Source organism: Prunus mume, linkage group LG1 (genome assembly GCF_029339155.1).
Source record: "Prunus mume cultivar Tortuosa linkage group LG1, ASM2933915v1, whole genome shotgun sequence".
NCBI classification, from domain to species: Eukaryota; Viridiplantae; Streptophyta; class Magnoliopsida; order Rosales; family Rosaceae; genus Prunus; species Prunus mume.
The window spans coordinates 28,629,632-28,642,751 of NC_142698.1; the positions used below are offsets into that span (position 1 = coordinate 28,629,632).

Here is a 13,120-nt window from a genome sequence, read left to right on the forward strand (position 1 = left end):
CCAACCGAACTTACCTCAATGGAACGTAATCGCGAAAGCTGAATTGCATTTGCGATATGAAGAACCGAACCGCATTTGCAGTTGCGGTTGCGGTATTTGATTTTCAAAACTTGCGGTTACCGCAAACCGCGACTATATTTAAAATAAATAAAAAATTTCATTTTGTAGATAGCATTGGTGCTTAAACAACACAATGGGGTCCTTCAAATCCACTCACCACCACCAACACTTGAGTTTGTAACTTTAGTTTGTAACATTGGTGCATTACATTTTCCTTTTAGTTTGTAACTTTAATTCACTTTGAATTTTTCCTTTGGGTTGTAACTTTAATTCATTTTGCATTGCATTTTCCTTTTGGTTTGTAACTTTAAATGATTTGGAATTGGAATGCTTGAAAAGTTGAGGTTGTGAATGCTTGAGAAGTTAAACTTTAATTAGAATGCTTGGAATTGTAACTTTAACTTTCTTTAGGTTGTGAATGCTTGAGAAGTTGAGGAGGTTGTAAATTTACATATGCTTCAGAAGTTGAGGTTGTGAATTTATTTATTTAGGTTGTGAATTTATATTTTTGGGTTAAAGTATGCTTGAACTCAAAAAGCTTCAAAAGAAGCATCAAAATTAGGCACAAAATGTGGAAGATTGGATTTTTATGAAACAAAAAGAACTTGCGGTTTTAAACCGCTAATTCAAGGTAACTGATCGTGTTTTGCGGTTTACAGTCAGTTTGTTTCAAAATCACCATACCCCAAATAATCGGTCGGTTTGCAGTTTGGGCAAAAATTGCTAGAACCGCATAACCACCCCTAATAATATTGTCTTTTAGAGGTTTGATTTTAAGTCTAAACTTAAAATCTAAAATCGAAGGGGTTAACCAATTCAAGACTAGAAACCTTAAGTCTAACCTCTCAATAATGATTATACTAAGAAGACATGGACGTTTTGTCTTTCAGGAATGTGCATTTCTATTTGGACATGTCATATTATTATGTTTATTTGTATTTGTTCCATTATTTTTCAATTTTCAATAACTCAAGCCAAAATTAAGTTTAAACTCGTTTTAAAACAAGGTGATCCAAGCCAATAATAAGCTCAAGCTCGATACAAAAACAAGCCGACTGAGCTTGAAAAAATTATTCAAGCTGAGTTTGAGCACAGCCCTACGAGCTTCACTCAACCTTGAGCTAACCTGAGCTTGAACTCAGATAACATTATCCGAGCCGAACTTGAGCTAACATACAAAATACAGGGACCATTTTGATATATAACCCATGATTATATGCATGGAGGTAGGCCTCATCATTTGGCCCGCGGGCTCATGGGCGATGGGGCCCGCCTGCCCATTGGAAAAAGCCCGGCCCGCCCGTTATGGGCTTTGAGATGGCTGCCCGCCTTGGGCCGGGCTGGCTTGGGTGTGAGTCTGCCGGCCCATAGGCCCGGCCCGATTAAGCCAAGAAAGCCCGGCCCGGCCCACCCACAAAAGCCCGGCCCGTTAGGCCCGCATAGATATATAATTATGTATAAATAAGAGTTTAGGATTAGGATTATATCACTTAAATCACATATATAATTTGTTTCATTTCATTTACTTTTCTTTACTCATTCCTAGTTTATAATTGGATGATTAGCACATTAATTTGTGTCAATTATTAATACAACAATTATATATATATATAAATAAGATGAACAATATATCATATCACTAAACATAATCATATCACGAAACATAATCATACCACTACCACCAAATATAATCATGTTTTTCTTGAACACATCACCAAACATTTACATATTTATTTATACCATCATTTAAAAAAAATATCTTTTTGATACTTATTATTTTTTTAAATTATTTCTTAAAACGTATTATGGTCTAATTATGTAATAACCTCAAAAATAATACTTTGTTTTATTATTTTTGTGGAAAATCTTATTAAGTTGTGTGACTTTATTGAGTATTTTATGAATTTGGTTTGATGTGAAAATATTGGAATTAAGTGAGTTTAATCTCAAATTTAGACTAAAATGCCCTTATGATTAAGTTTATGATTTTTTTCGAATGAAGTAGGCCCGTTTCGGCCCGGCCCGTTGGGCTTAGCCCAGCCCGGCCCAATGGGCTCTCAAGCCCGACCTATGGGTTGGGCTTGGGCTTTAATTTTCTAAAAACCCGGCCGGCCCCCGATATTTTCTCTCTCTTTAAAGCCCGCCCGTTAAATTTGGGCGGGCTAGCCCGGCCATTGACGAGCCCTACATGGAGGAACTATAGCTAGGAAGGGGCCTACAAGTTGAGAGATTAGGGGTTACTAGTTACTACATTGTATTGAGGGGCACCGTCGATCAAGGGCGGTGCTATGCACATGGCAAGATGGGGGCTTGCCCAACCCAAATTTTTCTATTAAAAAAAAATACATAAATGTGTTATAAACCCATTCCAAAATTTAAAAAAATTAAAAGCAAATGCTACTCATATGTTGCCCATCTAGGTGGTCCTATATCTTCTCTCTCCTTCTCTTTTGGCTATTAGACTTCTTGTTTCTCTTTTTCTCTTTGCTACTCGACAGCAGCAAGTTTCTCCCTCTTTTATTCTTTTTGGGTCAACTTCTCCCTCTATTGGCTACATCTTTGATAAGTCCATAAATTTAAAGATTTAAAAAGAACTTCTTATTTTCACAATTTTCAAATTTGCAGAGCAAGTAATTGGTTTTCAACGGAAATACGACTTTTTGGTGGAGTTTTTATACAAAACTAATTGTAGATGAAAGCTAAGATCTTGAAGATGATTGTGGAATTTTTTTAGAATTTTCAAAGCAACCAATAAGAGCAGTCTTTGAAGTTAAGTCAGCATAATTTGCAATCCCGTCAAAAACTGTGCTTTTGTGGAAGAATGATTATTTGAAGACTTTTCTGATTTTACCTCAAGTCGTGCAATATATGGCTGGAAAGATAAGACAAACACCTATAATTTACATATTTTTCCCGAATTTTCTTGGAGGAGGAACTACCCCAAACGTGAGTGCAAACAAACTGACGTGTTATCCTAGTCAAAGTAGGAAGAGGAATCAATTACTTACCCATTTTGGATTTATGTTTTAATTAGGTTTTTCTTTATTTTTGGGTTGTTGTAAAAGCCCAGCTAAGGTAGGAATATACGTGTGGTGCTTTATTTAAGCATGAGAAACAACTCCTTTGGGGTCACTCAAAGACTAGGAGAAATTGGAGACGCCAAAAGAGTACCACAATTTGCTAAGTTTTATTTTTTCTTCCTTATGCGTAACTAATTTTTTGTTGCTAGGGAATGATATAACCCTAGCATAATAATCTAGTTCTCTTATTTTACCCATCTATTGATTGTCATTTGATGTTGGATTCTTAATCACTATGCTTAATAACTTGGTTGATTATCTTGATGCTTGATCACCATATACACTTTTAACTGAGTTAATCGGATACAAATTAGAGTAAATACCTTACTTAATTTGAGGCTTGCTTCTTGTGATTAGGATTTGTAATTCGTCTAGGGTAAATACCATACTCCTAAGGTTTACATGCTTTATTGGAGGTTTTCACTGATCTTAATGAGTTTCTATGTGTTGGTATTTGACCTGAATACCATAGGCGAATTGCATGTAGGAATATACGAGTTAGCCTAAATACCATAGGTAATTCATGAAAAATGAAAACCAAACGGCGACAGGTATGTGAATAAGAGGCTAGATCGGATTACTAGTGGTGGTGAACTTATTGTCCTAGTGCTTTTATCAATTTGAATTTCTCATCTTGTGTTTCGTGACTTCCTACTTGTTTTGTCTTTTAATTTCATTGTTAATTAAATTATTTTAAAAAAAAATCCCTTTTGTGTTTACGTGAGTGTCGCATCCCGGAATCGATTCCACTGTAGTGCGATATTGTCCGCTTTGGGCCCCTCTCTCTGCCCTCACGGTTTTATTTTTAAGAACTCACGAGCAACTTCCCAATGAGTCATTATCCAAGCCAAACTTGAGCAAACATACAAAATACAGGGATCATTTTGATATATAACCCATGATTATATGCATGGAGGAACTATAGCTAGGAAGGGGCCTACAAGTTGAGAGATTAGTGGTTACTAGTTAAGTTGAGAGATTAGGGGTTATTAGTTAATACATTGTATTGAGGGGCACCGGTCATAATATTATTATTGTCGGCAAGACATTCCTGTTTGATGAGTTGACTGCAACTGGCGCTGCATTTATCATGCATGATAATATATTGATATAATTCTTATATTCCAAGGTTCATTCGTGTCATGTAGTTTTCTTTTCTGCGTTGTGGAAATTGTGTCTTGGTTTAATTGCTATTATGCATGCTTGCTAGACATAAGCACATGCCCAGCAGCCGTCCTCTTCCAATGCCGTAGAAAAATTACGATCTTGCAGAAATGTCTGACTCGTGACTAGCATATCATTGATTTATAAAATTAAAAGCTTTAATAATACAGAAATTAAATCCAAAACATTATCTCCAAAACATAATGGGCAGGTAAGATGTTGTGGGTTTATAGATTCGCAGTCTGTCGTATATGTTAAACTGCTAGTCTCACAAAATCTTGAGAAAAAGATAACGTGAAAGCAATGTATATTTGACAAGAAAAAATCCACCATAAATCAAGGAAAAAGAAAAATTCGTGATTAAGATGATAATATATACTCTCCAAACTGATACAAGTGGTGTGGTGGTGGGGTTGCTAATTCATTTCGTTAACCAAAAATACATGCTCTTACCTCATCATTATTTATATATATATATATATATATATATATATATATATATATATATATATGCTGTTTGCATATCTCTTCACATAAGGCAAAGCTACAAGCTCCTTGTAGCTTGTACTTATCCTTTTAAATATTCTAGCTAAGTTCTAACAACATGGTAATAATTGCTTTTAAAAAACAACACAAATGATATTTGTTGTTGATATGTATAGCAAAGATGACGTGGGGTTAAGCATTAGTATAATCAGAAATGATATTTGTAGAAGTTTCAAAGAACAAAGTTTAGGGACATAGGATAATTAATATGATGCAGGCGAGTAAGATGGATCTTATATATGGACCACCAAGCAGGAGGATGTGCGATATATTTAATTTTATTCGCTTTCATTTAACAACACAGAAATTTTTGAGTGAAAGTATCACCAACTGACGCGGTGATACTTCACTAGTCTATAATTTCTCCATTTGTGGCCCAACCTTAACCCTTGTAAAGGAAACATGACCGGTTTGACAGGTACGTTTTTTTCACAATATTAAATATTAACCCATCAATTTGTTGAGTATTAAAAACTAAAGAAAAATATACATATCCGTATTTGTCGACCAACTGGACCCATGCATTCAATCACGTAGGGCACTGAGGCCAAATTAATGAGACGCACCCTTTTGTCTATTCTCGTGAGACGTAATCTATATATTATATATATGCGTCTAAAAGTTGGGGTGCACCAAATTAATGATTAAAATGATACTTTATGAAAATATATTTGTCTCCTATAAATCCATATAATAATATCATGCCCACCGTGTAAAAATCTAGTACGTACAAAACAAAACAGAAATATGGTACTCATGAACATTATGACTCTTGCTTGCATGTAGGTACCTAGGTGATTAATTAGAAATCTTTTATGGTAGAGTATAGTGTGTGATTAGTTGGCAGAATGTTGGGTAATTAAACTACTAAACAATCAAATTAGGTTTTCATAATTTTTTTATGCGAGCGATATTTTACTTTAACTTAATCTAAATTATGGAAAAGGGAATTTGAACTCTGATGTAAAGTGGAGAGCTCATTTCTAGCCAACTGACTAAGCCAACGTCAGCAGATTTTCATAATTTTTTTCCATCAATACAAGAAATAACTTTTCCAACCATGTTTGTTTCATTGTTAGCCTTGTCATTAACTTCTTGTTAAACCATAATTATAATTATATGTTTATTATAATACAGAGTTTATACGGTGCTTACGAATTTGATTAAAAAAATTAGACCAAAAAATAATGATTAAAAAACTTAACCTAAATTTAAGCAAATTTAAACTCCATTTGAATCTTAAAAACTTAATGAAATGGACATTAATGGAAAATTGCAGCAAATATTTGAAAGTATATCCAGCACAATAAAAAAAGAGCTGCTCTTTCCACCTACCTATCATATTTCCCCACCACCTTATCTTCAAAAAATTTAAGACAAACTTACCCCTTTGTAAAATGATTTGAGGACTTAGGGAAAAAAAAAATTAAAATAATAAAACCAATTAAAAAAAACATATGAAGAAAAAAAAACTAAAAATATTTTTAAAAATTCTAAAACCCCTTCCCTCTCATCACGCATACCCCCACCCCCACCCTCCTGCCTCCTCCCTCTTCCTCCATTGCACGGCAGCCATCTCCCTCACTTCCTCAAGCACCCACCTACAGTACCCCAGTCCAATCCATTCCCCCTTCCCATCTCTCTGTGGGAATTGGGTGCTTTCCGTGATTCGAACTTGAAGAAACATAGGGATATTGGGGGAACTGAAGAGAGCGGAGCTTAATAAGAAGGACGACGAGGGAGGCTCCGGATTCTTCAACGAGAAGAGAAGTTTCATTTATGAAGTTGAAAGCATTGCTCAAAGATGTAATTGAGAGCTTGTGAATTCATAGGCTTGTTGTGTTGCAGCTATTGAGTAATTCGTTTCTTTGGGAAAATATATAGTTTCATCTCTTAGCTCTTTTGATTCCTATTCAATTGGGTATATTTGTATCTAGTAGAATTTGACTATAGGCATTGTAATATTTATGGGTTTCTGATATATTGATCTATGGAGCTCGAATTTGGAGGCGAGGCTCATAATTACTATGGATTGTTTTTGTACCAAATTATGTCATGTCATCATTTAGTACCAAATTATAAAGGGTATTTTAGAATTAAAGGTGGGTGGAAAGATAAGATTCTGTTTTTTCAAATTTACATGTGGGTGGGAAGATAAGGTGTGTGGGAAGATAAGGTGGGTGGGGAAATAGGACATGAGGTGGAAATAGCAGCACTCTAAAGAAAAGGACTCATTAGTGTAGTAGTTTGGAATAATTTTCTAGGCAAGGTCCTGGATTCAGTCCAAGCATCCACGTTGTGCGTGAGTTTAGTATATTATTGCCCCTCTTAATAAAAAAGATATTTTAAGAATTAGAAATATAAAAAAATGGAGACAAAGACAACTCAAACTTTAAGTTTGATTAGGTAACTTGTTGAGTTGGATGAATCTTAGTCATCGGATTTTCTTATAATTTATTAAAATAAAATAAAAGGTGATGAATTGCAGGTAAAAAAAAATTAATTTGAGAGGGTAAAGCCAAATTTACTATAATTAAAACTTTGTGAGGGTTTTATCGTCTACTATGATTAAGTACTTTCTTGCTAAGCTGCACGACCCTTATTGGATGTTCAATTTTTTTGTTCTACAAAGAAATTTCATCTCATGTCAAAGAAAGAAAATATATATGTGGCCGTTGGTCAAGGCGGCAAGTTGTTCATCAAATTCTGATTCACATTACCTACCTCCACAATTTATGAACGAACGACCTTGAACCTGCAAGGTCCCCAAAAGTCCATTGGACCAGTATGGCATTGGTTATAAATACACGTGCTTTGCAGATTCAAAGTAGGTTTTTCACTTCTTAGTGAAATGTTTTTATAAAAAAAATTAGGTAAACGAAGTATAAATAGTCACGAGTAAAAGAAGTAAATCAGGGAGACTTGAGACTGTCTGCATATATAAACATGGGGATCATATCACCTAAACTTTCTGCAAAATAGAAAGGTTAACGTAATTAGATTAGTTGACCTAGACATGATTTGCAGTGAAAAACAAAAGAAAAAAAGTTTAAATTTTGGAGTAGTTATGGAATTTTTTTTATAATAAAAAATTTATTAATCTTGCTCTGGTCCAAAGAAGTTGTGACAGTATCCAATGTTTAGCCGCATCAACATCATGACAACAGGTTCATTTGGTCCCTTGATACAATTGGAACAAGCATCTAGTGTTGCAGGCCTGCAGCTCTATATAGCTTAGGAGAAAGAAAATTAAGGGTTTGGAAAGGAAAACTCATTGGATTTTGAGGTGGTTCTGAACCCATTCAAGATAACTTGCCCCCTAAAAAACACAAACAAGCAAACCCCTGAAAATTTTATGAACAAGATAACTTCCCCACTTACTAAAATTTCCTGAAACTGTGAACAAGATAGTTTCCAAAGCATGGAGATGGATAATGTCCCCTGAATTCTCTTTCATGCCATATCCACATACACCATCATGCTTCGTCAGGATCGCACAGAATTTATATATACATATATCCAAGATTTAAGCTATTTTGGACATATATCTCTGTGAGTCTTTGTGACAAATTATAAGGTAAGCAGTCATGTCATGAATCAGAACAAATTAACTGTTAACCGCTCTCTCTCTTCTATCTTCTTCACTTTTCTTCTCTCATTCAGCAACCACAACCAACAAGTTTTCTGTTAACTTCTTTTTTTATAAAGGATTTTTCTTATTGAAAGAGAGTGATTGTATGTTAAACTCACACACACTACACGGATCTTTATAACTTGAACTCAAGACCTTTTCTAGAGGGAATTTTGTCTCCGTGTATAACTTCCCTCATCAACCAACTTCTCACCTTTTCAATGTGGGGTCTACAGATCACTCTATTTATACCGAACTGTAAAGCCATATTATTTTCATATGCCTACTGCTACCCACCTTCAATTCTCTGTCCCACCCCTGTTTTCAAAACAGAGTCACTCTGTTTGTGCTGCATTGCCTTCTCATTCCCCCTTCTTTTCTTTTTTTTCTCTTCATGGCTCCTCTTCTCCCTTTAATTTTCTTCCTCATGTTCTCTTCAAATAGTGCTCAGGGTCCCCCCTCACCTGGCTATAACCCCAGTTCCAAAATTAGCACAGTAGGGTTTGATCAGGTTTTTAGAAACCTATGGGGACCTAAGCATCAGAATTTAGACCAGGGTGCATTAACAATCTGGCTTGATTCTAGCTCAGGTACTCAACCATACAAACTTCATGCTTTTCTATACTTCAATTTAGTAATTTTGATCTGTTTTATGCTTTAATTAAGTTTTATGATCATTTATAATTATTATCTCAGATTTTTTAGCATCTGCTACATTTTTGACATACTGCAGGAAGTGGGTTCAAGTCACTTCATCCATATCGTTCTGGATATTTTGGAGCAGCCGTCAAGCTCCAACCAGGTTATACTGCTGGAGTAATTACATCATTTTATGTAAGGCTTGCTTTCATGATTACATAATTGCATTAGATTAATTAATTCCTAGATTAGGAAGAAGAATGAAAATTGGGTTGTGTCTAACTTTCTATGCTTGTTTTTACAGCTCTCTAACAATGAAGAACACCCAGGGAACCACGATGAAATCGATATCGAGTTCCTCGGGACAACCCCCGGGAAGCCCTACACTCTGCAAACCAATGTGTACATTAGAGGAAGTGGAGATGGAAACATCATTGGGAGAGAGAAGAAGTTTCATCTCTGGTTTGATCCAACACAAGACTTTCATAACTACGCTATAGTATGGAACCCTACTGAGATCATGTGAGTATGGTGGTACCACCAATTGTTGTACCTTTTTCCAATCAAACTTAATGTTTTACATGTCACATGTGTTTGTAAGGTAAACATCAAGGCAAACTGTCTTGTGTCTTTTAGTAGGGGAATGTGTGAAGCACAGTTTGTTTTTTATTTTTGAAGGGGAAATGCTACTTAGGATTCTGGTTTTTTTATTCCCTTTTTTCTAAAGAATCTTCCAAGTTCATTGAGTCGTTACATCAACGTAAATTCCCCAAAATTCTGAACTTACTTTCAACTTTTACTTTATTAGTTTAAATAATTATTATATTACTGATCACATCTTTCTTGTATGTGAGATTCACGAATGACCTTTTATATTAGCGTCATTGATTTTCTTTTTTATATTTTTTTGTTGCCTTATGAAGATTGAGTTGATACACATTTAAATTATGTTTGTAGAGCTAACAATAATAATGATGACTTATTATATATGATGTAAATAATTTATAGATTCCTGGTGGATGATGTGCCCATAAGAAGGTACCAAAGAAAGAGTGATGCCACGTTTCCGTTGAGGCCAATGTGGGCATATGGATCCATATGGGATGCATCAACATGGGCCACAGAGGATGGAAAATACAAAGCCGACTACAATTACCAACCTTTTATTGGAAGGTACAACAATTTCAAACTAGGTGGGTGCACAGCCGATGGCCCTACTACAACCTCATGCCAGCCGCCCTCGGCCTCCCCCTCTGGCGCAACGGGGCTGAGCCAGCAGCAGAACTCAGCCATGGAGTGGGTGCAGAGGAACTACTTGGTGTATGACTATTGCCGGGACCCCAAGAGAGACCATACACAGACACCTGAGTGTTGAAGAGTCTGGCTTGCACTTCGGTTTCCCAAGTGATGCATATAATATTTACACAAGTGAATTAATTGTTGTCGTTTATAGTTATAAGCAGTTTGTTTGGACTTGATTGGAGGGCCTTGAGATGGATCCCACTTGCTCTAAATGGGTGCAGCAAGAGGGGTTGTTGAGCGTCCAAGGCCTTTTGGATTTGGATTATTGCATTTTTTTCGTTTCTTTTTGCAGCGTCATTTGATGATTGCTTTTGTTGTACCAAACAATGTACGATTAATAAATTTATGTGATAGGGCATGGTTTTAATAAATTGTTCTTCGGTTTTTTTATGCCCCGCAGAGAGAAATGGGTCTGATTATTATACCATATTTTGCATTCATGCAGAAGGAGCACACAGTAGCCCACTTGTGACAATTGTCTTTGGATTTGTCTATGGATTTTAGTTGCACAAAAATCAATTGTGAGTAAAAGCAATATAGTTCAAACTGGTTGCTTTTAGAATACGATGTGATTCGTATGGAGATAAGATCTTTAGAGATCTATCTTGTAATTTACTTTAACTTCAAATATATATATATATATATATATATAGCTTCTATTAAAAGATTCTTCAAATAAGTTTATTTGAGGACACTCTGTACTTTGTGTTTACTAATCTAAACCGTCTATTTTTTAGATATTCATTCAAATATCATCTCTACAAAAAATCATTTGAATCCGATATATATAGTTTGAACTGTTTGGAGATAATTTAATTAGTATATGTTTAATTAGTCAATCCAATTATATATTTAAAAAAATCATAAGAGAATTATTATTTGCAGTCTAATTCTTTTATAAATTAGTATGTATCACGTGTATCTTTTTCATCTTTTTATTTTTATTTTTATAAATTCTGTTTGGATAGAGGAAAATAACTTGGAATTCAACTAAAAGGAGATATTGATATTTTCGTTGTTTAGCAACTTAAGCATGTAATTTATTAAATGGCGTGTGGAAAAATTGTGAAAATTGAAAATCAAGATTCTCGAATTTTATTAAAGTCAAAAGAGATGTCATTTCACAATTTATATTCAGCCCCTTTGAGAACATTTAACCAATCAAGTCGGCCGCAGGCTTAATAATTTAATTGACTAAAGTAAAAGACGACGAAGTAAACAGAGAAAGGATGAAGAATCTTTGTATGATAAAAAGTCTATTCATCCATCGGATCCATCCTTGTAAATACATTAAGTCAAACATTTCGGAGCACTTGTGATTAAACAGTCTCATTAGAATCAGCCTAATTATAGCTTAGGGAAGAAAACAAAAGCTTTTATCATTGAATGAATAAATAGACTTATGTGATTGGGCCAAATCAACACAACTACCGTATGATATTCTGAGCAGTTTAAACCATGGTGTCAAAGCACTTTTGATGATCCAATGAACCCTTATTGTGTTTGATTTTGCAGTTCTGGGGTTTAGTTGGTTGCTCTACTTTAGATCTGTTTTCAGAGGAGGTGGAGTTTGCTAGATTTGGGAGGATTTTCTAGTTATTGGTGCTTGAAGATCAAGAGGGTGTTGGAAACTAGCAGTGATGGTGGAATCTGAGCGGTAATGCCCTCCACTTGTTGATGTTTTCTGCTCCGAAATGTCGCAGGATTTTATCTGGCATGGTCTTCTTTCTTGTGGCCCTGGATGTTCAGGTTATTTGTCCTCTTGATCAACTCCAAATGACCTATGTTATCTAGGCTGTGTATTTTCTTCTGCTCACTGTCTTGCAATAACTGTAATTCATTGTTTATATTTCTTGTTTCTCTTATTGCAAGAACCCTCCTTTTTTGGGGTTGTGTTCTTCACTCTATACCTTGTTTTTTCCCCATTTGTTAAAAACTGTTGTCTGCTCACAAAATAAACAAACTAGATGCCTATGATACACATAAAATTGTAAAATGGATTTTGGGCTTTGGGCTATAGGGCTGTGGTTTGTTTTTGGGCCTCTCATAAATCCATAGAAAAAACGATTATTTGTCAAGACCATTTTCATCAACTCCGATAAAAGCTACTCTGCACTGTATTCGTCAAGACTTTTTTCATCATGGTTGCCACATTTATGCTTTATCGGATCGGAGGACATCCGACACTTCTAACTTGCGTGACCGGTAGTCTCACTCTCTTTTTACCATAAAAAGATAAGTCATACATTAGTGAGTTGTCGGCTAACGATCGGGGCGGTAATAAGAGAATAATTGTTAGGACAGAAAACCTACAGCTAGGCAAGTGTGAGACTCATGTGACAATTTTAAATGATGTGACAATACACATGCCTCAACAGATGACTAGTCATATCCTAATGCATTTTGTTGCATGAAATGCATAATTTACCTTTGAGCTGTTTTGTCATGAGTTGCAAGCTGATTAATTGGTACTAATTACTTGATTAGAAAACAAACATGGGAATCAGGTGGGAGACGACGTCGATGATGGTGGATGGCGGCAAAACTACTTGGATCTCTGTCTCATCTTTCGGCTCTTCCTCTTCAACCTCCTCATGCTCTTCTTTCCACTTGGCTCTCATGGTGACGATGAAATGAAGTTCACTCTCTAGTTCTGCAAAGAAGGCTGCGGGGAAGGGAACAAGATATCTTCTGTGTT

At 35.4% G+C, this 13,120-nt stretch overlaps 1 protein-coding gene across 1 annotated transcript; it reads left to right on the forward strand.

Annotated features, from left to right (window-relative positions):
* Nucleotides 1-8,750: 8,750 nt before the first annotated feature.
* On the forward strand, nucleotides 8,751-10,793 carry LOC148921520 (xyloglucan endotransglucosylase/hydrolase protein 31-like). The gene is made up of 4 exons (XM_089044023.1): nucleotides 8,751-9,071; nucleotides 9,215-9,315; nucleotides 9,425-9,642; nucleotides 10,129-10,793. Exons 1-4 carry the CDS (start codon nucleotides 8,876-8,878, stop codon nucleotides 10,493-10,495), a joined length of 882 nt encoding a protein of 293 aa, XP_088900149.1. The 5' UTR covers nucleotides 8,751-8,875; the 3' UTR covers nucleotides 10,496-10,793.
* Nucleotides 10,794-13,120: the final 2,327 nt, after the last annotated feature.

Coding starts and splice junctions, on each gene's coding strand:
- LOC148921520 (XM_089044023.1), top strand. CDS start 8,876: ATGGCTCCTCTTCTCCCTTTAATTTTCTTCCTCATGTTCTCTTCAAAT. Junction 9,072..9,214: donor CTGGCTTGATTCTAGCTCAG/GTACTCAACCAT, acceptor GACATACTGCAG/GAAGTGGGTTCAAGTCACTT. Junction 9,643..10,128: donor TGGAACCCTACTGAGATCAT/GTGAGTATGGTG, acceptor AATAATTTATAG/ATTCCTGGTGGATGATGTGC.